Source organism: Triturus cristatus, chromosome 7 (genome assembly GCF_964204655.1).
Source record: "Triturus cristatus chromosome 7, aTriCri1.1, whole genome shotgun sequence".
In the NCBI taxonomy this organism is placed as follows: Eukaryota; Metazoa; Chordata; class Amphibia; order Caudata; family Salamandridae; genus Triturus; species Triturus cristatus.
In genome coordinates, this window is record NC_140590.1 from 23,903,122 (window position 1) to 23,930,776 (window position 27,655).

General features: G+C 49.4%; 1 protein-coding gene across 12 annotated transcripts in view; it reads left to right on the plus strand.

The window, feature by feature from the left end:
• The window catches only part of LOC146808718 (uncharacterized), a 375,662-nt gene that overhangs the window by 148,971 nt on the left and 199,036 nt on the right, over positions 1-27,655 (plus strand). For all 12 annotated transcript variants that reach the window (XR_014966230.1, XR_014966233.1, XR_014966231.1 and 9 more), the window contains exon 2: positions 17,374-17,475. Coding sequence is in view for 4 of the 12 variants with exons in the window: in XM_085615530.1 (XP_085471656.1) it covers positions 17,412-17,475 (64 nt within the window). In the remaining 8 variants the exon portion in view is untranslated. The remainder of the gene's footprint in view (positions 1-17,373; positions 17,476-27,655) is intronic.

The following is a 27,655-nucleotide window of genomic DNA, read 5'->3' on the forward strand; positions in this document are numbered from 1 at the left end:
CATCTGACTGCACCGCAAGTCACCGTCCCGTGGCTGGGTGCCTGTGCCGTCCGCAGTGCATCCGGGGCCACTAACTCTGTGCTGGTCAGGTCTGGTACGTCTTCTTCAGAGACATTGAATGGCCTCTGAAGCGATGTACTCGGGGTCATTAACGCCATGTGTCTGTGGCCCTGCGCTGTCCGCAGCCTCCGTCCTCAACTGCGGGCCACCAGGGCCCACACATAGCATCGAGTCCTGACCGGCCCGGACGTCGCATCACCACAGGAGGCACACGCCACCACCGCAAGGACCACCTCCCACTGCCATCTGCCAGAGTCGAAACGGTGGTCCTGACAGACCTATGGAGTTGCTCAGACCTGTCGTGGATGCCAGCATCGGCCTGATACCCTGCTCAGCACTCCAGGTGCCAGTGACTCGGTGCACCGCAAGCCATTGTCCGTTACTGATTGAGTTTTGTGCTGTAGAGAGGTTGCGCAGCAATGTCACCTCATGCAGTGGGGAAGACCTGGGACTATGATGCGGAAGATGTGTCAAGTTTGCGGACGGGAGAAGGCACAGACAATGGGAGGGTAGGAGGCAACCTCCCCAAGGCAGGAATGCAGACTGGAGGTGGTAGTCAAGCTACACACCCGGATCTATTACTGGGTGATGCTGTGAACTGCGGACGCAACTGTCACCTCTGGTAGTGTGGGAGACCTGGGACGTTTATGAGGAAGTTGATGCAGGTGTAACACACCCCACTGCATCAGCATCAGGACTAACAAGAAGGGACACAATCCTAGCAATTTCTTCACATGAGCGCGCTCATCTCTAGTGCCCCTCCCTCAGTGCACTGCAACTCATGGAACTTCCTGACTGAATATTGGGTGACCTCTGTCCTTACTCCGGCTCCCTCCATGTTGCTCTGCAGTTGACTATGTTATGCTGGTGTTTTCTGTTTCCATTACATTGCTGTCCAGAGTACAAGTTGTTGCCAGCACCAACCACTCCGTGCGGGCTGACTTATACTCACCCCACACATATCCAGCACAGGCGTCACTGTACATGTGGCCCTGCCAATAAAGGGGCCGGGCGCACGTGCCCGTAGCCAGTTCAACATGATATATGCATGTGTCCCTGTGTTCTTGTTATATGCATGGTGGCCCTGGTCCTACGACGTTACATTGTGCTGTGTCCAGCGGACGCAGACATGTCATCGCAGACAGTGGGCTAGAACCTGGACATGTAGCTTTGTCGTCACCCACTCAATTCGTAAGGGGAGTGGACTGTGCCGTCGTGTGCAGAGTCAACGTGGGTGTGTGACTATTATGTGCGTGCCCCTTGGCGTAGTTCTGTACTGGGTATGTGCATCTGCATGTGTCTCTATGGCAGTGTGGGTCTCCTTTGTGGGGTGTAGGTGGTCCCTGAAGGGTATAGGACACCCACGTATGTGTTCTAGTTCGCATTCCATGGGTTCGGTCACACCCACACCTGTTGGGCCACCTCCTTTTGGCGTTCTGACACCTGGCATTGGGGTGGCATGTGTGGGTTTGGTGAAGTGTTGCTGTCCAGCCATGATTGCGGGTGCTTCATGCTGTCTGGTCTGTTTGCAGGGGCTGTGTTCTCCTCTCAGTAGCTTGTCTGCCCTGGTCCTGGTGGTGTGTTGCGTGGGATGTCCATGGGCTGTTGTAGTGCGTCGGTGTTGAAGGTGTGGTGTTCGTCTACGGCATCACTAATGGGTCATCTGTTTTGACCTGCTGGAGGTGTTGTTTGTCCCTCTGCAATGTGAAGGGGAGATGCATGTTGGTATTGTGTTGGCGCCTTGTTCTTGTCGACATACAGACTGTGACAATGTACATTTTGACTGTTTGGGCGGTGCTGGCAATTTGAGTTGGGACAGTGGACATTGAGAGGTTGTAGCCGTAGATATGCATCTAACAGTTCCCTGCTCTGTCCAATGTGATTGTCCTGTTTCTGTGCCTGGGTAGAACCAGTTGTGTCCCCTGTTCTGCAGTGTGGGTGCTGCACTTTGTGCCACATTGTCATGGGATGTGCTGTGATTGCTATGTGTGTGTGCTGCAGTGTGCCACGGGGATGGGGATCATGTCCCTGGGTAATTGTGCTTGTGCAGTGTGCTACACAATGTTGTGCATGTGTGCCATTGTGCCCATCACCCCCCGTTCCCCCAGTCCCTGTTGTATCCTCACCCTGTTGTTGTTATGTCAGGTCCTGTTTAGCTGTGTTCATACTCCCACCTCCTTGCACCGTCTCCACACTGATGAGTGGCCTCCATTTCCTCCAGCTCCTCCTGTGGCGCAGGACTGCCACCTCCTGTCGCCATTGCTACCTTCCTGTTGGCAGCGGGTTTGTACCTGGTTTAGGTTGTCACGTCCTACCGGCGCCACTTGGCCTCCTCGATTGGCCTCCTCGGCACTCCGACTGCATTCCAGGTGGTCTGGTTGTGGGTCAGTTGCTGGTAGTGTTCTGTCACCTCCGAGACACTGGTCTTTTTTTTGTGTGGTCTGCACCCCGTCTTCCTCTCCCTTTTCTCCTGGGCCTTCCCTGACCCCGTTGTTCCTTGCTGGTGGTCTGTGGGGGTTGTGGGGTTCGCGTTGACCTCTGCGCTGGGTCAGGGTGCATCCATGTTGCTACATGCTTTGGCTTGTTTCTGGTGTGTTGGTTCTGTTGTTTGTATGGTGCATTTTCCCACCAGATGCGTGGGATTTGCAGGCCTGTGGCTAGTTTTCGCTACTTTTGGTACTGCGATTGGCCTCATCGCATGATTTTTCGCGTTTCGCATTTTTTCGGCGTGGCGTTGATTTTCACGCTGACATTTGACGCGTTATCTGGTGACTATCGCATGCTACCGCCTTGTTGTGAATTCCACATTGACACAGGGTTATTTTCCCGTGATAGGCTGCGATATTGAAAGTTGCGTTATGCTACTCTTGAGGTATTTATCACACGTTCTTGTGAATATACCCCAATGTGTTTCCAAGAAACCTTGACAGAGGATATTATGCACATCAATGGCTATAAAAGTTTTCATGCTGCAGCTATACCAGTGGAAAGTAGGAGGCTTAAGGGTGGACTAAATTGAACTGAAAAATGCGGAAATATATTATCAATTAATCGTATTTCATATTGATAGGTTGCATTGTGTTGCCTTGATAAATTTTTACAACAACGTGCCTCCTGAACACATCGGGGGGAGTAATTAGAAAATTAGATACCGATTTAAAATGTATTCAGAGTGACAGTTCAAAAAATGTGTTTATAATTTGGGGCTGGGACTCTGTTTTATGTACAAAAAATGGCGGAGGGGAGTGTGCGGGTTTACATCTGAGGATGGGACTAGTTATATGCATTTCCCACCTACAAAATATACGGTACTCCTAAATGAAGTAATGTTTGGGTCAGATTTAGGGTTTGCCAATGAGTTATGCATACCGCCTGTCCCCCTCAGGCACATTTTTAATGGAAGAGGATGCTCTCCGATCATAGATTATATACTGATGTCAAATAGACATCCAGCTACAGTTAAGTATTTTGCAACTCATAAAAATACACTGAGCGACCATTTTCCATTAAGTGTTTCATTTACAATATGAAATAAACGGTTAAACACTAAGGACAAATTTCCCCAAGCCGCACAGAATATAGCTTTATGTAAAGTAAATGGCTGTACCCTGCGCTGGTCAATGGTGGATCCACTGGAAATCACAAAGAAAGTAGTGACCGATTGTGAATCTGCTTTCATCGCTTGCCCTGAAGAAACACCCCCATGACGATGTTCTAAATTCCTCCCAACAGATATCTGGAGCTATAAAACAGCCCCTATTTGTGCAGAATAATGATTTGCGAAGCAGAAATCAAGGGTGGTTTGATACCAAATGCACCAAGGCATATTCTATATTGAAACATGAGATACACAAATCACCTAGAAATATCCATGATATCATAAGGGCTAGTGGGGCATATAAGCGTGCACTTAAAGAGCACAAAGAAACGCGGAGCATGGTCAGCCTTGCATGAAGCTTCTTTAACAAGAGATAGTTCTGCATTTTGGAAGACAGTCAAAGCCTCCTTCCTGGTCACTCGGGACGTTCCCTCCATTGAGATAGCAATAGCAGAAGAACAATGGGTGGAACAATATCCTACTATGCATAAATGTACCACGCAAGAAAAGTCTATGGGAAGTCAATCGCCTTAAGACACTTTATCGTTATCTGCCAATTGCCCCATTGATCTTCAGTTTACACTTGGAGATGTGAACTGTGCTATTATGGTAAGTATGGGTGGGAAAGATCCTGGGCCCGACTGGGTCCCCATAGATCTTTACAAATCGAATCTGCTGCTGTGGGCCTGCTTTTAACTCAAGTAATAACAGCATGCTGTTCTTCTCATTTTATAGAGAGTTCAATCAATCAATCAAGGACATTTATAGAGCGCACTACCTACCCATAGGGTCTCAAGGCGCTGGGGGGAGGGGGGTGCCGTTACTGCTCGAACAGCCAGGTCTTCAGCTTCTTCCTGAAGGAGAGGTGGTCTTGGGTCAGGCGCAGGTCTGTCGGGAGGGAGTTCCAGGTCTTGGCAGCCAGGTAGGAGAAGGACCTTCCTCCTGTTGTCGCTCTTCGGATGCGGGGGACGGCGGCGAGGGCGTGGTTGGCTGAGCGGAGGTGGCGTTTGGGAGCGTAGAAGTTGATTCGGTTGTTGAGGTAGCTCGGGCCTTGGTCGTGTAGGGCTTTGTGTGCGTGGGTGAGGAGGCGGAAGGTGATTCTTTTGTTGACGGGGAGCCAATGCAGGTCTCTGAGATGTCCGGAGATGTGGCTGGTTAGCGGGATGTCGAGGATGAGTCTGGCTGAGGCGTTCTGGATCCGCTGGAGTCTCTTCTGGAGCTTGGCGGTGGTGCCGGCGTAGAGGGCGTTGCCGTAGTCCAGTCGACTGGTGACGAGGGCCTGGGTGACGGTCTTCCTGGTCTCGGTGGGGATCCACCAGAAGATCTTCCGTAGCATGCGTAGGATGTTGAAGCACGCCGAGGAGACGGTGTTGACTTGCCTGGTCATGGAGAGAGAGGAGTCCAGGATGAAGCCCAGGTTGCGTGCGTGGTCTGTCGGTTTGGGTGCGGTGCCCAGGGCGGGGGGCCACCAGGAGTCGTCCCAGGCGGAGGGTGAAGAGCCTAGGATGAGCACCTCCGTCTTGTCTGAGTTCAGTTTCAGGCGGCTGGTCGTCATCCACTCGGCTACCTCTTTCATCCCTTCGTGCAGATTGGTTCTGGCGGCGGCGGGGTACTTGGTCAGGGAGAGGATCAGCTGGGTGTCGTCGGCGTAGGAGATTATGTTGAGGTCGTGTTGGCGTGCAATGGCCGCGAGGGGGCTCATGTAGACGTTGAAGAGGGTGGGGTTCAGCGAGGATCCTTGAGGGACGCCGCAGATGACTTCGGTGGCCTCTGACTTGTACGGTGGTAGGCGGACTCTCTGTGTTCTTCCGTCGAGGAAGGAGATGATCCATTCCAGAGCCTTCTCCTGGATTCCGACGTTGCTGAGGCGCTGTACTAGGGTGCGGTGGCAGACAGTGTTGAATGCCGCGGAGAGGTCTAGGAGGATGAGGGCCGCTGTTTCTTCGTTGTCCATCAGGGCTCGGATGTCATCGGTGGCGGCGATGAGGGCGGTCTCGGTGCTGTGGTTGGCTCGGAAGCCAGACTGTGAGGGGTCGAGGGATCCATTCATCTCAAGGAAGGCGGCCAGCTGCTTGTTGGCGGTCTTCTCGATGACTTTGGCTGGAAACGGGAGGAGCGAAATGGGGCGGTAATTCTTGAGTTCGGTGGGGTCCGCTGTGGGTTTCTTGAGTAGAGCGCTGAGTTCGGCGTGCTTCCAGCTCTCAGGGAAGGTGGCAGTGTCGAAGGATGTGTTGATGATGTCTCGCAGGTGGGGTGCGATGACAGCGTCAGCTTTGTTGAAGACGTGGTGGGGGCAGGGGTCGGTCGGAGATCCTGAGTGGATGGAGTTCATCGTGCGGACGGTGTCTTCGGTGCTGATCGGAGTCCAGGCGCGGAGGGTGGTGGTGGGGGGTGGTGGTTCGGTCGTGGTGTGCGATGGTTGGTTGTTGAAGCTGTTGTGTATGTCCGCGATCTTGTTGTGGAAGTATGAGGCGAGGGAGTTGCAGAGGTCTTGCGATGGGGTGATGTCGTTGTTTCCTGCGCTGGGGTTGGAAAGCTCTTTCACGATGTTGAAGAGTTCCATGCAGTTGTGTGCGTTGTTGTCCAGCCGGTCCTTGAATGCAGTTTTCTTGGCGGCGCGGATCAGCTGGTGGTGCTTCCGGGTGGCAAGCTTGAAGGTGGTCCTGTTGTCCGGTGTTGGTTCCCTTCTCCAGACTTTCTCGAGGGCTCGGCAGTTCTTCTTGGAGCTCTTGAGTTCGTCGGTGAACCATGGGGCTTTCTTGCTGCTGGGTCTGCTGGGCGGGGTCCTCAGTGGGGCGAGCTCGTCCGCGCAGTTGCTGATCCACTTCGTGAGGTTGTCTGCGGCCTGGCTGGGGTTCGCTGAGCTGGCAGGAGGGTGCTGGCTCAAGGAGGTGGTGAGCTGGTCGGCTGTGATCTTGTTCCAGCTTCTGCGGGCAACCTGTTGCTGGTGGTGGTGGGTCATCGTTCTTTTGAAGGTGAAGTGGACACAGCTGTGGTCCGTCCATTGAAGCTCTGTGGCGTGGCTGAAGGTGATGACTGTGCTGGATGAGAAGACTGCGTCGAGTGTGTGTCCGGCGAGGTGGGTGGGGGTGGACACCAGCTGCTTGAGTCCAAGATTGGCGAGGTTGTCGAGCAGGGTGCTGGTGTTGCGGTCGTTGTTGTTCTCCAGGTGGAAGTTGAGGTCCCCCAGGAGGATGTAGTCAGCGGAGGGGAGGGCATGCGGGCTGACGAAGTCGGCGATGTCCTCGCTGAATTGGGTGCGTGGTCCCGGAGGTCGGTAGATCAGGGTGCCTCTGAGGGTGGTCTTCGGGTCGGTGTGGATCTGGAAATGCAGGTGTTCGGCGGTGGTAAGGGTGTTGTCGGTGCTGGTCGTGATACGGATGGTGTTTCTGTGGATGATGGCGATGCCTCCTCCCATCTGGTTGGCGGTGCGGTCCCTCCGGGTGATCTTGTAGCCCTCTGGGATTGCGATGGCGATGTCGGGTGCTGAAGAGGCGTTCATCCAGGTCTCCGTGAGGAAGGCAACGTCAGGGGCTGTGGTGTCGAGGAGGTTCCAGAGTTCGATGGCGTGTCTGTGGACGGAGCGGGTGTTGAGCAGGATGCACTGGAGGTGGGTGCTGCTGGTGTTCGACTTGGCGGGTGCTGGTGCGGGGCAGGTCCGGATGCAGGTGAACTTGCAGGCGTGGCAGCTGAAGGGTCTGTGGGTGTGTCGTGGTGTGGCTTGGTAGCATCCTGGGAGTCGACCAGCGTTGAGTGCGCTGAGGTTGGCGGCGGTGTACGTCAGGCGGGTCGGTCGGGGTCTTCGAGGGCCAGGGGTCCTGGCACTGGGCGCGGTCCAGGCGCGGACGGGCGTAGACGGGCTTACCTTTGGCGCGCCTTCGGCGCACAATCGGCGCGCACGCTGCGCGTGACCGCTGCGCGTTCGCACGGTCGCCATATATGGCGAAGTGCGCGGGGGGGCGGAGCAGCTGGGAGGCGGGAGCGGGGAGGGTACACAAAGAAAAGGGGCGGGGCTAGCAGTGATGGCGGGAAGCGGGGAGCGGGGAGGGATGAGACGGGGACGTGAAAAAAACAAAGGTGAAGTCAGGCACAAGTGGGGAAAGAAAACAAATCAACAGCAAACAGCACAATACAAATTAGCAGATCACTATGGCAACAACGGGGAGACGGGTGCGTGAAGAAAAAACTAAGGCGATATCAGACACAAGTGGGGAAAGAAAAACAACAGCAAACAGCACAATGCAATACAATACAAATTAGCAGATCACTAGGGCAACAACAGACAGGAAGCTGGCACAGACCACGCCGCTCGATGTCAGGGGGCGTGGTCACGCGGCGGAGCCGGGGCAGCGAGGCAGAAGGCGGGGAGGCACACGCAGCAGCTGGTGGCCGTGCGGCGCGGGGGTGTCCCAGAACTGGGTCACACTCACCTGCGTCGCACGGTCGCCATATATGGCCAAGTGCGCGGGGGGGGCGGAGCAGCTGGGAGGCGGGAGCGGGGAGGGTACACAAAGAAAAGGGGCGGGGCTAGCGGTGATGGCGGGAAGCGGGGAGCGGGGAGGGATGAGACGGGGACGTGACTAAAAAACGAAGGTGAAGTCAGGCACAAGTGGGGAAAGAAAACAAATCAACAGCAAACAGCACAATACAAATTAGCAGATCACTATGGCAACAACGGGGAGACGGGTGCGTGAAGAAAAAACGAAGGCGATATCAGGCACAAGTGGGGAAAGAAAAACAACAGCAAACAGCACAATGCAATACAATACAAATTAGCAGATCACTATGGCAACAACAGACAGGAAGCTGGCACAGACCACGCCGCTCGATGTCAGGGGGCGTGGTCACGCGGCGGAGCCGGGGCAGCGAGGCAGAAGGCGGGGAGGCACACGCAGCAGCTGGTGGCCGTGCGGCGTGGGGGTGTTGGTCGGAATCAATCTTGGTTCCAATTTTAAAAAAGGTGACCACCAAGATCCTGGCTGTTATCGGCCCATATCATTATCGGACTCCCTGGGTAAAGTAGTAGGGCAAATTATACTTAATAGACTACAGGTCTTGGTCGAAGATAATAGAATAATCTGTGAATTAGAATTTGACTTCCATGAGGGTCTAGGTACAGTCGAGAAGAGTTTAAAATGAATATCATTGTGGGGAAGTATACGCTGGCATAGCATGGCAGGCTGTATTTAGCATGTGTAGACCTCACAGCAGCTTTCGACTGTGTAATGCAAGATAAATTATGGAGGATCTTGGAGGATTTAGGCGTGGAACCTCCAATAATATATTTTTTAAGGTAACTATATAGTGACGCAAAGGCAAGGGTGTAGTATGGGGCCGGTGGGGAGTGCACGGCCTTGTTTAAAATACAGAGAGGGGTAAGGCAAGGTTGTGTGTTGGCCCCCTTTCTATTTACACTCTATATTAATGGTCTAGGTCAAGCGCTGGTGGACCAGTGTCAGGACTTGCCACAAATTAGCAGAGGGCCCATACCCGCTCTATTGTATGCGGATGCTGCTGTATTGATGTCACGTGCAAAAGTGGCACTTCAAAGAGTAGTGACTAGTTTCTCCACATTTATGCATGATTTGGGTCTCAGAGTAAATATGTCAAAGACTTTCATTATGAGATGTGGTGTTGGTAGTACCAAATATAGAGACATCTATATTGACAAGAAAAAGATCGTATTCACAAAAAGATTTTCCTATTTGGGCATCCTTTTTTAACAAAAGGGGACATGGACTCAGGCGTTCCAAGCAATGAAATTAATGTTCATGAAAGCTACTGCCGCCTTAGCTAATTTTGCTAGGCCTCTGGGCAGACGACCACCGGTAGAGCTACTACATATCTATCAGGCTAAGTGCATCTCTACAGCTATGTACGGCTCAGGTGTCTGGGGCCACGTTGATTTACAGCCATTACAACTAGTGGAGAATGCGTTTTAATTTTTTTTATTAGCAGTCCCAAATAGTACATCCCCTTATGTATGCCATTCCCATTTAGGTTTGCCATGCATATCTGGCCTTATAAAAATAGAACCTGTTCTATTATGGCACAGAATCTGGACATCATCAAAAACTTTGTTTAATCTGGACATTCTAAATGATAGTCTTAAACTTGAGCGGGTATCAACTATACCGTGGGTAAAGTATGTAAAAAACTTTAGGAATGACCTTGGCCATCCTGAATTTTATAATGAGACTAGTACAATGACTGCTGTTACAAGAAAAAATCTTAGTGTCTGACATTACTGGAATCGATTAGATTATCTACAGAAATTGTGAAGCCAACAGTATTGGCAAATCAACATTTTTTAACCACCTATAGCATCCAGCCATATCTTAAAATCACACCAGGCGAATATGATAGATTTTTAATGACCAGATTTTGATTTGGGACTATATATAGACTAACAAGTTTTCCTACAATTAATGATTGGTCAAGATTTATGAACAGGTGCCCTTGTGATGATGTCTTCCAACAAACAAAACTCCATGTTGTTTTATTTTGTAAATTTTATTCTGTACAAAGAATGAGATGGATTTTACCAATTTTAAAGTCACTCGGCCTTGGCAATGCCGCCCTGCATTTATAGCCCTTCAATTTTAAGAAAATGAATATTTTATATGAATTTTATCAATGTTCTTAAAAAGTGTATTTAAATGTAGAAAAACTCTTAATGTGAATTTAAAAAATATATTTCTCAACCATGAGTATACATTCAGGAAAACAGATTAAATTACCTGACTAGATTTCCTACATAATATTTTAAAGCCTTGCTTTTGATTATAATGATTGTGTGCGTTTATGATTCTCTTGAAAGAAATCGAATAAAGCTTGGTTGATTTGACTTGACTACAAGATACGCCGCATTCCTGTCCTTTCTCCCTGTCCGGCGCATAATTTGCTGCCTAGCACCCTTGCCGGCACCCTTGCCGGCTCCCTTGTCCCATGGTGCAAGGGTGTCTTCGTTGTTGGCAGGATTGTTTTGTGCACACAAAGTGCACCTTCCTGCACAAAAACAATCCATGGAGGCATTTTCCTCTTTCTATATGTGCTGCAGAATGCTGCACACACAGAAAGAGGAACAAATGAGGAGAAATAAAGACATTTCTCCTCTTACACCTCCCCTGTGGAGGCGTGCAGTTTTAACGCATTCCCAGGTTTACAGATCCTTGCAAATCTGGGGCAGCGTCAAAAACCATGGGTGTTGCAAGGGAAAATCCACCGCAACACAAATCCCTGACGAAGTGTAAGGCGATGAAGACTTGTGCTGCCTTGCACCATATCTACGAGTGATACAAGAAGGTATGCCGTTCCTGAGGGAAAGAAAGGAGGAGACAGGCACTAGTTGGTCGTCGTCCAAGGTTAAAGTGGTGGCAGGGGATTCCCCTATAGGAATTAGGGCCCTCACACACCCAGCGGTGTGTCATGCATCGTCATAGGGCGTAATCCTCGTCAGGATGACGCTGCAATACCTAACGGGCTCCCTATGAGGAGCGCCTTGCCGTGGATCTTTTATTCCCAAATGCCGTTGGGTGTTGTGTGGGTATAGTGCCTTGTCGTGTAGATGGATGTGAAAAGTGTAGGTGCTCAGTGTGATGGAATAAAATGGGATATGGAGGTGCTCCAGAGTACACTTAGATCAGTGAGTCCTCCACACCCAACTAAAAATTCTGGTGGCACACTGCAGAAATGATGTTCAGAAGTGGCGCAAGTCAAACGGTCAACATGTTTCTTGCCTGTGTTGTCCTAAAATCAAGTGGCAATTTGTCAGGACCAAATTGCGAAATCTGCCTACATAGTGGTTGGTTGTCTGGTTAGTGACCTGGATGAACCGAACTTAAAACCTACAGTGAGGTACCTGATTGTGGTGGACCGACCTACTGGAATATAATGAAGTACATTAGCCATGGAATTGTTGACATAATATAGCCTTATAGCCCGCCGTAGCGGGCTATACCGGCTATTAAAGGCCCGCTGCAGCGTTAAAGGCCAGAGCCAAAGGCGAGGGACTTTAACAAAAGAGCGGGACTTTAATATAGCCTTATAGCCCGTAGCGGGCTATATCGGCTATTAAAGGTCCGCTGCAGCGTTAAAGGCCCGAGCCAAAGGCGAGGGACTTTAACAAAGCAGCGGGACTTTAATATAGCCTTACAGCCCATAGCGGGCTATATCGGCTATTAAAGGTCCGCTGCAGCGTTAAAGGCCCGAGCCAAAGGCGAGGGACTTTAACAAAGCAGCGGGACTTTAATATAGCCTTACAGCCCATAGCGGGCTATATCGGCTATTAAAGGTCCGCTGCAGCGTTAAAGGCCCGAGCCGAAGGCGAGAGACGTTAACAAAGCAGAGGGACTTTAAAAGCCGGTATTGCCCTGCTACGAAGGGCTATAAGGCTATTAGAACATTCTGCCACTAGAGGGCAGAATGTTCTAACAAATAAAGCCTTCAGGGAGCGCGAGGGGATTGAAATCCCCTCGCGCTCCCTGAAGTCTTTGTTCACAGCCAGAGCATTATTTGTTTGACCTCTGAGGCGGAAAGCCGGAGGACTGCACCTTGTTGTGTTTTTAAAAATTGTCCATCCGTCACTTGAATTGTATTGATTTTAAAAACCTCACCTCTACTGAAAGCGCTAGCTTCATGCGCTGAGCAGACCTCCTAAGACACCCCCTGAGACAGCGGAACCAGCGCTGAGACAGGGTAAACAAGCACACCGCCATCGCGGTTCGAAGGCGGAGCCACGCCCACTGCGAGGCCACGCCCACCAGGAAACCTACAAAAACGCTGAACCAAGCGCCACGCATTATTATTTGTTTGACCTCTGAGGCGGAAAGCCGGAGGACTGCACCTTGTTGTGTTTTTAAAAATTGTCCATTCGTCACTTGAATTGTATTGATTTTAAAAACCTCACCTCTACTGAAAGCGCTAGCTTCATGCGCTGAGCAGACCTCCTAAGACACCCCCTGAGACAGCGGAACCAGCGCTGAGACAGGGTAAACAAGCACACCGCCATCGCGGTTCGAAGGCGGAGCCACGCCCACTGCGAGGCCACGCCCACACCACTCGCTACAAATGTGTCGGCCATACCAGCGCAGCGGACGAGCGCAGCGGGAGCGCCGTTTGCGCGCCGAAGGCGCGCCTAAGGCAAGCCCGTCTGCGCCCGTCCGCGCACGGCCGGGCCTAGGGCCAGAACCCCTGCTGGATAAAGCTGCCCCGAAGGTAAGCTATTCGCGTCGGGACCTCCTAAGTCTCAGACCCCCCATCGCCTCCTCCTGTGAGTATGCTCACGACCTGAATGGACCATTCATCAGCTGCACTTACTGCCATCCAGTCCAGCTTACTCTCCCTACTCGAGCCCCCAAGCTCTCAGCCCTCAAACTCGCTTCGCTGAATTGTCGCTCTCTCCCCAAACACGCGACGCTGATTAACCACCTCATAGAAGACCATGACATAGACGTCCTTTTCCTGACGGAAACGTGGCTCTCTGCCCACTCGGAGTCAGATATGGTGCTAGCAACCCCACCGGGCTTCCTCATCCAGTCCCTACCTCGTCCCCTAGGTAGTGGTGGTGGTGTCGCCATTATTCATCGGGACCATTTCCTCTGCAATACTAATGACGCGCATATTCCCGATTCTGAAAGCCTGCAGTTTACAATTAAGTTAGACCCGACTAACTCTCTCTCAGGGATCCTAGTGTACCGCCCCCCTGGTCATCCAGGTCCTTTTGCTAGTACTCTCCTGGACACAGTAGCTACACAGGCCCACTCCATCACTAATTTTATGATAATAGGAGACCTGAATATTCATTTCGATGACCCCTTAGATTCTGGGGCTGTCGACCTGATCACTGATCTGGCGGCCCTTGACATCCGCCTTCTAAACTCTGGAGCTACTCACAATAAGGGTCACTTGCTGGACCCTGTGTTCACGAGTTCCCTCACTATGCTAGCTAGTGAGTCCCTTCCCCTCCCTTGGACGGACCACTTTCTAGTCTCCTTCCAACTACCAGGAACTTTTAGGAAACCTCAAAAACCGCCCACTTATACCAGGGACAGGGCCTGGTCCAGGCTCCCCACCGAAGAATGGGCCAGGACCCTAAAATCAACTACCCCTGCTTACGCAGAAGACCCGGCTGTCGCCGATAGTAAATATAGAGAATGGATTACTACCTCCCTGGATCTCGTACTCCCATTTAGGACTCGGGAGGACAAAAATGGGAAACTAGGTTCCGCCCCGTGGTGTACACCGGAACTTCGTCTATTACGCAAAAATTGTAAGAGAGCCGAACGACTTTGGAGGAAAGACTGGCAGTATGCCAGCAAGGAAGCCTACCAAAATTCAGTTAGATTATATAAAACTGCTATTAGGCGCTCTAAAGCTTCCCATTATGATACTCGGATAAAAGAATCCACTAATTCAGCCAGGGAATCTTTCCTAATTGTAAAAGAGCTTCTGAAAGTACCAACCACTCCGTCCTCCAATATCCCCCCTGTGGACCGAAGCAACGAATTAGCCACTTATTTTAACGACAAAATTGCCCGCATCTTAGCATCCCTTCTCCCTTCCTGTCCCTCTAGCTACATGGACAATGGTTCACCCCCCAACCAGTCTGGAAGCAGCTTACGCCCTCAACTTGCGACATTTAGGCCAGTAACCTGCAACGAGGTAGAAGCAACCTTGACCAAATTGAAAAGCGGATCACCTTTGGACCCTGTACCCATTAGATTCCTTAAAACTGTAGCCCCCGTCATCATTCCCACGATCACGGAGCTTATTAACAGCTCACTTGCCCGGGGATCGGTTCCCGCTAGCTGGAAGAGTGCAGTGGTGAAGGCACTCCTTAAAAAACCCCAGCTAGACCCAGCAGATATGGCCAACTACCGGCAACTCTCACTCCTCCCTGGTATTAGCAAGGTAGCCGAGAAATTGGTCAACGGACAATTGTCTCAGTTTCTCGAGGTAAATAACATCCTACGGCAATCCCAAACTGGGTTCCGCCCGGGCCATGGCACAGATACTGCCCTTCTTGCCGTCATCGAGGAGGCAAGGCGCATTCTAGATTCAGGAGGGTCAGTGGCAGTGATCCTCCTGGATCTTAGTGCAGCCTTCGACACAGTCAACCATCGTGTCCTCCTCAATCGGTTGACGGCAGCAGGGCTCACCGGGATGGCACTCAGTTGGATAGAGTCCTTCCTTGCTGGGCGCACGTTCCAGGTTTGGGACGGCAACCATCGCTCGTCCACTCTTCCCCTCATGAGCGGGGTTCCTCAGGGATCTTCCCTGAGCCCAACGCTTTTTAATGCTTACATGGCCCCCCTTGAAGACGTGGTGATTCCATTCGGTATAAAAATAGTGAGCTACGCTGATGATACACAGCTGGTCGTCTTCCTATCCCAACTAGACGACCACCCAGACAAGCTGGCAAACTGCCTTACGGAAATCCACGGTTGGATGTGTGAGTCATCACTAAAACTAAATGGGTCAAAGACCGAAGTGATGCTCATGGGAAAGCAATGGGTGACCATCCCCCCAGCGGTCTGGCCGAACGTATTCGGAGAAATTCCTACCCCGAAACATGAAATTAAGACCCTAGGTGTATGGTTAGAACCCAAGCTCTCCATGAAAACGCAAGCGGCCAAAACTGCAGGAACCTGTTTTGGGCTTATGCGTACTACCCGCAGGATTCTCCCCCTACTCCCCCCCGCATCCAGGAAACTACTGGTCCAAGGGCTCATACTATCACGTTTGGACTATAGTAACATGATCTACCTGGGAGCCCCTGAGGCCACCCTGGCGAAACTGCAACGAACACAGAATGCAGCTGCCCGTCTACTCATGAACCTTCCCTCCAGAGTGTCAGCGAAACCTGCTATCAAGGCCCTGCACTGGCTCCCTGTGCGCCAAAGAGTGGAATTCAAAGCCATGTGCACGGCATACAAATTGATCAATGGAGGTGGTCCTTCGATCCTCAGCGACCTGGTTACTCCATATAAAACGTCCAGATCCCTGAGGTCCGAGAGTGAGCACCTAGCCAACATCCCCAAATTTAAAAAGACACGCACTGGAGGTCGACGTTTCTCAGTGAAAGCTTCCACTGGATGGAACTCTCTCCCACGTACCCTTAGACTGGAATCCAATTATCTGATTTTTAGAAAAAAATTGAAAACACTTTTATTGCCTAAATAACGTCATCCCCCTTCTTTCCTCCTTCTCATCTGGACAGCAAATTTTTATAGCGCGGGGATGCCCTTGGGTCACCAGGCGCTTTACAAGTCACTACATAAATAAATAATAAATAAATAAAGAAGCATTGGAATGTTGGAGCTCCGGGCTTATACCAGCCATTATAAGCCCGGAGCGCTCCATTGTTTTCAATGGAGTTACCAACATTCCAATGTTCTAATTAGAATTAACATGCTAAAATCTTGGAACGTCCCCTGGAGAAGCGGCATGCAGTGATCACTTATTTTCCTCGTGTTAGTTAAAAGTGCAAGGCGCAGTGATTAAAAAGAGAGCTTCAGTGGGAGGCTAGCACATCTATAAAGGATGGAAGTGGGGTGGCACAACACCCACCATGGCCGCAGAAGCCTTTATCACTTGCCGCACCGCAAGCGTGAGGATCCTGTCTTTGCTCCTTGAAGCTAAGCTGTTTTAACTGTCCCAATTTATACGTGCACCCTTAGGGGCATATCGACAAGGGCTTTATCTCTGCTTTTTTGGCTTTAAAAGCCAGAAAACCAGAGATAAAACTAGCGCCCTATCAACAACAGGGTGCTAACACGCAAATTCGCATGTTAGCACCCTTTTACTCTACGCTTCCCCTTGCATCTCTAATGAGATGCAAAGGGGGCATTCCAGAGTAAAATAATAGGAGAAATGTCGCTAAGCGACATTTCTCCTATTATCAAGGATATCGTTAACCCTGTTAGCGATAAAAAAAAGCAGCGCAAACCGCAGTTAACGCTGCTTTTTTTACGCCTGGTATTTTTCTGACTTAGCCATGATATCCTATGTAAGGTGGATATCATGGCTAAGTATGTCTATCCCTATCAGCAAGCTATCGCCAAACCTTGTGGGATTATCGCTGTATTTCCAGCGATAATCTCACAATTGGCAGCTTGCGTTCTGAATTTTATCGCTTTGGAGATAAGCGTTGCTGATAGCACGCTATCTCCGCGATAAAATTCAGAGTTGGCCGGCGATAATTATCCTCACGCTGAGCGCGCTGAGCGATAATTATCGCCGGCCCTTGCTGATATGCCCCTTAATGCTGCCAAGCCGCTTTTTGAGGCCATTCTCTTCCTCTCACCTTTACTCAGGTCACTGGGGACTTCTTAGTGCCCTCTCTGCCGAGAGCTGATGCTGATGGCAGCCAACCACAACAGTTTAACAAACCAGTTTACAAAGCCCACTGACTACAAACCCCTCTACATATGAATATTGTCTATGAAACCCACCAACTGCACATTGCCACATCTGGGTGGTATCATTTAAGAATCGGCAGCGCTTTGTTCCGCCGTGACGTACAGGTGAATGGTTTGACCTGGGGGAGATGGTCACGTGAGATGTGATGTTGAAAACTCAGGGGCGATTGTCCTTCTTTGCACAAATGTCCTACTCTGATCTGGCTCCTTGGTTGTAATATTGAGACAAATCTCTCCAAAGCTAAACATGAAAATGACTTTCCAGTCACAGTATTTTCTTCTCGTCCCACACAGGAACTCCACTTACAATACAGAGCTGTATTTAATGCAACATGATGCTATCAAGGGAGCTTTGGCCGAACAGGAATCAAAGGCTGCCGTGTTGCATCCTGACAGGTAAGACACACCCACTGGAGGAAAACATGTTCAAGGTTTGTGCCAATTACATTTGTATTTGAATGTTGTGTTTCTATGAATCTTCTGTGTTTTGCCTGGGTGAACTTGATACCAAGTGTAGCAGAAATTATACTGTGTGCCCTTTGAGCCCTTAACCATCCAAAGGAAGTGACATCAGTGAACCAATGATATTCTAGACATGTGACATAAGTGTATGGTCAATATAAGGACAACAATTACAAACATAACTAAATATCTATGAAGCTATAATCCCTCCGAGGTATGCCAGAGACACAACCATCAACTATCCAGGTCCCCCCATAATGTACCACAAGAGGGCGACAGCAAACCTGGCTGAAGCAGTAGGGTGTTTACACTCATTCCTCATGCAGTTTCACTCAGTCACCCAATGTCTCTTTTTCCCCTCATGTCAAGCTTTCCTTACCTGTTTTCTAAAACCGTGTGACCCACTTCTAGTGCTTTTATCTCGCCTATCAGCATTTTGAAAGTATGAAGATGCGATAGACGCTGCTTAATCCATTAATTATATGATATTGCAATAGATTTAGATTTGCTTTCATCACCTTTCTTTCTCGCCTGTATCTTTTATTAACTGTCTCTCTCTGCTATCTTTCCCATGCGTTGCTTCTTCTTTATCACCGCCCCCACCACTCCCTCTCTGTCACTTTCCTCTTTCTCACTTGTCTTTTTCTCAAGTCTCGCTTTCATATGTTTCCCCTTCTCTTTGAGCTTTCTTTTCCACCTTACTTTCAGGTTTGTCTCACATCTCCCTCACTCTCTCTTTCTGTCTCTAGAAACTATCTTCTGCTTATCTGTTGCTAGTTTCAGTATCTTTATCAGCCCTTGCCTGTCCCCCATCTCAGACCTTTATCTTACTCACGTCGGTCTACTTTGTTTCTGTCTGAAGTGTCTTTATGATTGTTCGCACATAAAGAAACACAAACAACCCTATGCTTGTCTCTATCACATGCCTCTCTTGCTCGTCTGTTTTTCCTGCTTTCCTTTCTCATCTTCTTTTATCTCTTGTTCCCCCTCTTGCCTCTGCTGTATTCTCTCCTACTCACCTGCTCGGTGACATCCAGAGACTTGGAGACATGTTTCTGCTGAGCTGAGGTCACCGTGCAACCAAAAGAATAGTCCACAAAAAGGGAAAGGGGAGCAGGGGTTTTTAACCCCACATGTATGAACAACCCTTCAGGTGGGGCGCCTTCAAGAGTACTCGAAGAACATGGCACTGGGGTTGGGGGCGAAGAGCAAAGTGGAGCCAATGGCAGGAACCATTCAATCCATGGGCAGGGCTTTCTTCTCTGAACCAAACCGCTGGGGACGTGCGGGAATGTAATGTGCTGACTTCCAGGCATTGATGAAATGTACTTTAATTGATCTATTCCCAGATCAATGTGTTCACTACTAGAAGTGTTCCAGCCACTGCTGCACTTAGCACCTACCCTGATAACCTGGCAGGATATTACACCAATGAATCTCTGTGCACGTGCTAACACCAGCTCCCAGGATATCAAGGGTCAGGTATACAGTGACATGAAGTGTTCTACTCCAAAACTGACCAGTCATGACATGCACCATCTGCACATGAGGGGATTAGATAGGGTCCCCCAAAGTAGGGAGTGAGAATGTCAGATGGGGCAACCAGGAGGACAACATACGCGAGTCCCACCCAAAAGACCGGAGTGATTATATAAACTCCCCCTCCCCCCGGATGTCCTAAGGAAAGCAAAAAACATGATAGTTACAAGGGGGACAACAGCAAAAAAACGTATTCCACTTTGGCCTCATCATTTTAAGACATTGGTAGCCCAGGTCCCTGTCCAAAGTTGTACAACTAGGCCTGGAGAGATTTTCAGCATAAAGTCAGGATTACCATTATGTCCTGGAATAGAGCAGGAAACACACAAGGGCAGCTAGGATAGGCTTCCCAGATGGGACAGTCATTGGGGAAAGTCAAAGATTGTGGAGTACACGCCTCACTCACTTCATAGTGGCATGCTTCATCATCGGCGCCTATCCACAACCTGGTATGATATTATAACCATGGCGGACTCAACTAAAAAGGTGGGAGTTCTTACATAAATCGTAGTTGGATATGTGGCAGGTATCTAGAAGATAAAAATGTCTCAGGAGAAATGTTATTTAATAAGTGGGTCCTAGACATAACTAAAGACAGAGTTGGGTTTCCTGGTGTCGTGTTGCAGTGTCTCAAAAAGACCCTATTAAAGTCAACATGTTTCGGTCTGCCTTAAAAGCCCACATGGGTCTAGGGCCTTCGTCTGGGCTTGAGCAGTCCCTGCCTATCTAAGCAGTCATGTCATGCAAAAATGAGGCCTAAGGCTTTCACGTTAAATCAAGGAGACTTTACTTCAAGAACCTAGGAACATAATGAGTGCACTGCAAGAATATTAAATGTAGGAATGTATCTGGTATAACAATATACTTAAAACAATAGTGGCTCTAAGAAGCCACTTAGCCAGTGGGAGGAGTCTTGTGAGAACCTTTGACTGATAAAACAACTCCTGTGCGTATGCAGGGTTTGCAGAGAGTCCAGTCTATTGCAGCGTAGGTCTTCCACGACATTGGCCTTGAGAGACCTGCACTGGCTGCCTATTAAGGAGAGAATTTGTTTTAAATCTCTCTGTATTGTACTCAGAGCAGTACATGACCGGGGTCCAATCCCCCTGCAGGAGATGTTCATTTGGTATAATCCCAGGAGGCAGCTTCGCTCCTTGACCGCAGATTTGATTACAACCACCAGATTTAAGAGATCCAGGATGGGGGGGCAGAGCCTTTGGTGTGGCTGCTGCGAGCTTATGAAACGAGCTGCCTCAGAACCTTAGACAGGCTAGCTCTCTGACTTGCTTCAGGAAGAGTCTGAAAACTCCCCCCACTGACAATTGGTTCTGTTACTCTAGTGGATGCTTTTCAATCGAAGCGCCAGGATACCTGTAGGGTGGCAGTTTTGCGCTATATAAGTATTTAATTCAATTAATTCAATTTAATTCAATTCAGACTCGTGTTTTTTTGTAAAAAAAAAAGGAATTTTTATAAGCATATAGTCATGCTACAATGTAAGGCTATACAGTGAGGCACATCATAGCAGTGGACAATGACACACACGTGCATCCACAGGAAGCAGTAAAGGGGAAACAGGCAGCTAAAACACAACACATTCTCCTACCTATTAGCCTATATTCAGGCTGTTCAGATGTCATGCGCATCTGGTGGGCGGCACCCTCCTGTAGTCACACACTTAATTGGTAGAGGTAGATAGCAGCTACTAGGAGTACAGTAACATAAGACATCTGGCGCTAGGATAATCACAGGCTTGTGTGAGACATGGGACTAATGTGCACTGGAATATTGCCAGCCTAGAATCAAAGTTTGACGAAATCGACTGGGTGCCATTTGTTAGTTCCAAGGAGATTTGCTGTTTTTCAGGAGACTTGGCGTGTGGATGGTACTAAAGCTGCATCCGTGCCACCAGACTACTTGGGTTTTGCCACCGAATCAAGGAGATCCAACAGACGGAGAACGACTGGAAGAGGTGTAACGCTGTGGCCAGGGCAACTGACTTCGGAATCTGGGATCATGGTTCGATCCCTGGTGCGAGCGGCAGATTAGCCCAACACCATGTGACTCTGGGCAATAGCTTGCTTAATCTTCCAGACGGCCCCCAGCGTCTAGAGACCCTTACGGGCGATTGTTTGCGTTCTCCAAATGTGGATTATTATTACTGGATCTCACCACAACTGGACCCCGTGATGTATGCTGCATGTAAGACTCGCGAAGGCCCAAAAGAAACCACACATCGTAATAGACGTTGTAAACGTTTACTTGAAGCCTAACCAGTATGGCAAAGCTGTGGATCAACTATCAATATTAATGGAAGTCATCCACGCAATAAAGGTCAGGGTGAAGCCCAGTGACCAGCATTATCTGATACTCTGTAGAGACTTCAATGTTCACCCGCCTGAACGTATATGGGAAGAAGCAGCGAGTGAAGAGGGTGAGAGCTCCACAGGGGCCTTTCTTTGCCTGATATTGCCTTCTTTATTCCATTCATCAGACACAATAAAGGGAGATCCTTCACTAACTTCCTCTCCAATTTAAATCTAAGCCTCCTAAATGGCTGAACCATCTCAGACACACCTGCTGCTCCTAGGTTCCAAGGCAACAAGAGACGCTGTATGATTGACAACATCCTATTCCCAAACAATCAATGGGGGCTGGTGATGGACATGCAAGCAATCCAGCGGCCTGAGAGTGATCATGACCCTCAGTTTCAGGTGAGGAATAGTGATAGGGTATGAAAGTCCTCGGTGTTATATGACTGGTTTCATCACAGACAACAGTAGGAGAGCTGTAAAATGGAACATGGATACCTACTCAGCAGATGAGAACATCCCGATGGCGTCCATAAAAGAATATCTGTGAACATCCAGGCCATCAGAAACAAAGACTATGATGTGGTACTAGAAAATTATAGAGTCAGATTTACAAGCCCTTTGCGACAGTTTTACGCCGCCGTTGCGTCACTTTTGTGACACAGCGGCGGTGTAAACAATGCGCCACTATGCGACATATTTATAACGTGACGCATCTAGTAAGATGCGTCCCGTTGTAAAGCCCTGCACTACATTATACCAGCGTCAGGTATAATGTATGAAGGGAGGGCGTTCTGTCGCAAGGAAGCCCTGTAATAGTGACGCAGTGAAATCTGCAAGTCACTTTTACGTCCTCGCTAGCAGGCGTAAGGAGTGACGCAGGAAAGCAAGTATAGGGCACCCCTTAGCAGTGCTTGAGTTGCGTCGTGCTTGCGACACAACAACCTATACGCTGACAGATGCATGACACATCTGTCTATCGCTGCGCCACGATGTGCTGCATTGTAAATGCTGCGCATCCATGGTAGTGCAAGGGGTTTTGAACATCAAGCAAAATAACTGGCGCATCCCCTCTGCTAAGCTGGGATGCACCCGTTATTCTGCCCCATAGTGTTTTTATCAAATGACCTTACACTTCCACCCCGAGGATGGCCAAGCAGAATGGTGGGGTAAAGAATAATTCTGAGTGGTAGAATGAGGAGTGTATGTTGCAAATTGAAAGGTTTTTAAAGCATATGGAGAAGGCAGTAATCATCAGTCAATGATCTAACATTTTAAAGTGAAAGGGGCAAATACAAAGCCCTACTAAGGAAGAAGATATGAAACTGCCAGCAAGCAGTGTGCAACAGCCAGATCTAGAAAGCAGAAGAGAAAAACAGTCGACCTCTTTGGGGGAAATTGCCTGAGTGCTCAGGGATGCCCAAATAGTCATGCCTGTCAGATTTGCTCCCAGACCTGGGTGGGCCACCAGAAGGCAGCATACCGTGGCAGTGAGGGTCAATGGTCCTGTCTAAGATTGTCAACACAACTGCACCCCCTCTTCGTGGCCTTTCACAAACAAGGAAGCAAGCTGCTGCCCAGTAACATGAGGCCTATTTCATGATTGGCCAGCTTATGAGACAGCTCTGGGAAAATGGTGGTTGTGCCCTCTCAAATAGGCTGCAGTCCTGGGTAGACAAAAATGATGCAGTAATCGATGGACAGGCATCAGTCCCATCGATCAAGCTGTCAAACTATATATGGAGAGTCCCAAATATGGAAGGATGCTCAAATCGCCTCTGTACTTATCATTTACAGATTTAAAATCCGTGTTTGATCTGGGCTCTGGTCAACAAATTCAAACTTATGTCTGTCGCTCGAGAACATGGGGTGGAAAACACCTTCCTTCAAGCTCTTAAAACGCTGCACGCGGAAACAAGTGTCAGTGCTCGCTAAGGGGGCTCCGGGGTGCACCCCTCACTCGCAATCCGCTCTGGCAAGGCTGTGTACTCTTTGTACACAACTGTGAAGAATTCTATCCACAGAGAGTCTGGATGCTGCAAAGTTGTGCAGCAAAAAACGCTGTGATTCTTTTAGGGTACAATGCCATATTATTGATGTGAGCGCAGAGCAAGATGCGTAAAACCCTTGAGAACTCTCAGAGCTTCTGGAGTCAGGAGCTTTGCGTTCATTGACAAAAAGCAAAAGTAAAGCCAATTTCAACGGCTCCACCTTTGAGGAAATCTGCGAGTCTTGCACGTCCCGTCCTTGGAACCTGTAAGAACCACGACTACTCGGGCACCCGTTTCAACAACAAACTAAACGGGTGCGGCCATGTTGAAAAGGCACCGACACCGTGCAGCGCCGAGCAGACCCCATCCTGCTGGTTAAATATAAAACCGGCGCATCCTACAAGTAACAGGTGGTAGCGGTATATGCCGTAGAGCTCTGGGGGTGCAGTGAGCAGGGCCGGTCTGGCCGTAGCGGGCACCGGGCTATCCCCCGGTGCGCCACACGGGTGGGGGCCGGTTTTGGTTCCCAGTCCGGCCCTGGCAGTGAGTGATTATAAAAAAATAGAACATTCGTTCCTGATCCTGAAATCCCTTTAGGATTCGGGTCCCGGCCGCTTCGTCCTCCATGCCTACAATTGGGTTTGGTGCCGCCTCGGATGCGGCGAGCGTACGGTAAGTGGTCTATATCTTTTTATTTTCCCTATTCCATTGTTTGTCGGCTTCCCCCTCCCATCATCTCCGCCTCATCGCTCTGACCTGTACCGAGCCGCCTGACCTCTTACCACACACTCCTGCTCCCGATGGCTGCCGACGGTTTTACAATGGCTTTTATTCACCAGCTGCTCTTGAGTGCCAGCTCTGCTGTCAGAGCCCGGGATAACGGTAATTTAGTTAAGACTTGTGTGTGTGTGTGTGTGTGTGAGGCCTTTCCTACCACGCGTCCTTGGGTTCTTTTTTGTGGTGTGTCTGTGCCCATAGCCCCCTCACATTCAGTGCTTTAAATGGGCCGGTACTCACCGGTACTGAGTACCGGCACTTCCGAATTTTCTTGCCGTCAGTACCGGCACTTCTCTTTAGCCAGAAAGCGTACCAGTACCCTAATCAGCGGCAGGAAGTCGCAGGATAGACATCTCCTCCAGCTCAGGGCAGTCGCTGCTGAAGATTCCAGCAGCGCCCACTTGAATGTCCAAAGACTGCAGGGTGTTGAGAGAGAGCTTATATCACGCTGTGATTAATAGGACAGGGTCTAGAGACAGACCCTGCACTGTTGACCAGATGCGCAAAGACAATTCGTCTGAAAGTGATTTCGCCGCCCCCTGCCCCCCAACTCTCCAACTCTCCATTAGGTGAGTGAAATAGGCTGGGACTGCCAGACAGTCATCCAGTCCCATTTAGTGTATTGCACTGGGCCTACTAAAGAGTGTGGCAGCGAAATACAATCCTCGACCTTCATCAAAGACGTTTTCCTTTTCATCTTTATGTTTAGCACAGGAGCTGCTTCCCTTTGTGTGCCCCCCCCCCCCCCCCCCGCAAACTCTAATGGCTGCATCTACAAGATAATAGGGACTGACCAGGGTACTGGGACAATGGGTGTGAATTGAGCCCTGCCCATAGGGCAATGCACTGCAGGGAATGTTGGAACACTCCAGGAATTAGCTCCCATGACAACTGTTGATGCATTTGGTTGGGCGAAAGACGAGACGAACATAGAAGGACGAGGGAAGGAGGAATGTAAGGTGAGTTGACAGGTGGAGTTAGGATTTGCCGCTTTTTCAGATAAAAATGCCAGATATTTTTTGGGGAGAGTGTTATATAGCGCAAACTTATTTGCTGAGTTCTGAAATCATCAATGGACTTAAGTGCGAGTGTATGCTTATGTCTGTGTGCTTGCCTGCTTGAAAGAGGGAGAGTATCAGGACACGCTCAGGAGATGTGTTAAAGGGAATGTCTGGAATAATGTTGTGTACATGTCTGCTTGTCTCTTTCTGTGTGTGCGATCTTGAGAATATACAGTATTATGCCAAACAACAATAAATAACAGTAGGGCATTAAGAAACAGCAAATATTACAAAACGAGGAAATGTTAACATCTCCAGTTTGACTTTCATTTTGTGTAATGAGTTAACCGGTTTCGTTTACATAAACGCATTTCTTGTGTTTTGATATGTGCTGCAACTGGTATAGAAGCCATTATGTATCATCATATCTTGCCCTTAGCCCCGCCCCTAGCGCCGACCACTTGACACACCTCGCGCTTATTTTAATGAGTACCTGCACTTATTTATTCCCATTTAAAGCACTGCTCACATTTACGTATTGAGCTTGTTTACATGATGTAAGTCTGACCGCAGAAAACACTACATGGCGTGAAATAGACATATATTCAATGAATGGAGAATATTTGCTGTAGTCTCGATAATCCTTAACATCTTGCGCCTTGACTTCTTTTGGCCAGGAGAAATGGTGCGCTCAGACCAGCATTGTGCGGTGAGACAGAGGGGTCGGGGAGGAAGCAGGGGCTGTCAGGGTCCCAGCACTGCAGGAGAGAGGGAGGAGGTGGGGGAGAGGAAGAGTATGCAGACGGGAGACCAGCAGGAGAGACATGAATGTGGTAGTGAAAGAACATGAGAGGTTTGCAGAGAGCAGGCGAAGCAGAGAGGCAGCGGAAGCAGCGGAGAGAGGAGAGTTGTAGGGCGGGGAGTTTAAACCAACAAGAGAGCGTGAGGGAGAGGAAAAAAGACGATAAAAGAGCACCTGACAGATAGGAAGAGAGGAGGAAATAGAGAGAGAGGGCAGGAGAGAGACGGGTACAATTGGGGTGTGAAGTGAGGGAACGGCGCGATAGAAGGAGAAAAAAGAGAGAACAATTGAGGGAGTGCATGAGCGGGAGTGCGGGCAAGTAAAGAAGAAAACAATATAGACAGGAAGGAATATATGGAGAGAGAAGAAGGAAGGCGGGTAAATCAGGAGAGAGATTAAAGAGCAGGAGAGTGCATGATAGAAAGAGGGATACAGAAACAGCACAGCAAGAGTGCAGGAGAGGGAGCAGGGGCGAAAGAAGATAAGGCATGAGAGCTTCAGAGCGAGCAAGGGAGAGGTGGAATAACAGGATAATAACAAGAGGAGAAAGGATGAGGGATTGGTTAACCCCTTCGACGCGCATGACGGAACGGTTCCGTCATGCACGTCGGTTGGGCTGTGCTTATGACGGAACCGTTCCGTCATGGCCCCACCCGCGCTCAGAACCTTCAGCGTGGCGCGGAAATCCGCGCCGCGCTGAAGGGGTTAAAGAGAGGAAAGAAGAGGAGGAGAAAGTGGGAGATACGGCAGAACAGCCACTGAGGAGAGCAAGAGGGGGACAGGCTGCATGAGAGAGTGAACATGGTAAGAGATCACAAGAAAGCTGTGGAATGCAAAAAGACGGAGTGAGAACAGGGAGAGATTGGGGAGATATTGTGGGCCATGCGTAGACCACAGGAGGGAGGCCGAGGTAGCATGTGGAATTGGTTTTGTTGACCTTATCATTAAAAGTTGTGTAGTAGTAGGTAGAAGCACAGGGAGAGGGTGTGGCCTTACAGCTAGAGCACTCAACCTTGAAGCTGGGGAACCAGGTTTGAGTCTGGACAGGGACGCTCAACATCCTGTGATTCTGGGCAAGTCACTTATTCTCCCCCTGCCTAAGTCCATCTGTGACGCAACTGGTGTTCAGGTAAAGTACTCTGATACCTTCGGGTCTAGTTTGTGCTATCTAACCCCCCCCCCCAAAAAAGGGCATGCTTGCTTTTATTCGCTCACAACATATGATAGACTTCTTACCTGGGATCAGATTTACACATGCTATATCCATAACTCTGGTGATGTAATGGGGATATGTGGATTTTCATTGTAGCCCTTCATCTAATGAGGAAACGTGAGCCAGAGATGTGGACCACCCTCCATAAAACACGTATCTCCTTTGCTTTTCCTTGTGTTCCTGTGGATCTGTAGGATAGAGGCTTAATAAGAGAATACGATGGCTAAAACTACTCCAAGGAATGTCAATACCTTCCAACCCCATTTGGACAGTAGTCCCCAAAACCACTCCAATAATGACCAATCTCCTTCGTCCTGATGAATCGACTCAGAGATTATATGTAACTTAGAGATAGCTTGGTATACTGTCGGAGCGTCATCAGGTATGAAAATACAGCAACTTGACCTGATCAATTTGCACACTCCACCACGGTCTGCAAGAACCAAGTCTAAGGCAACTCGGTTTTGTAAAGTCATAAG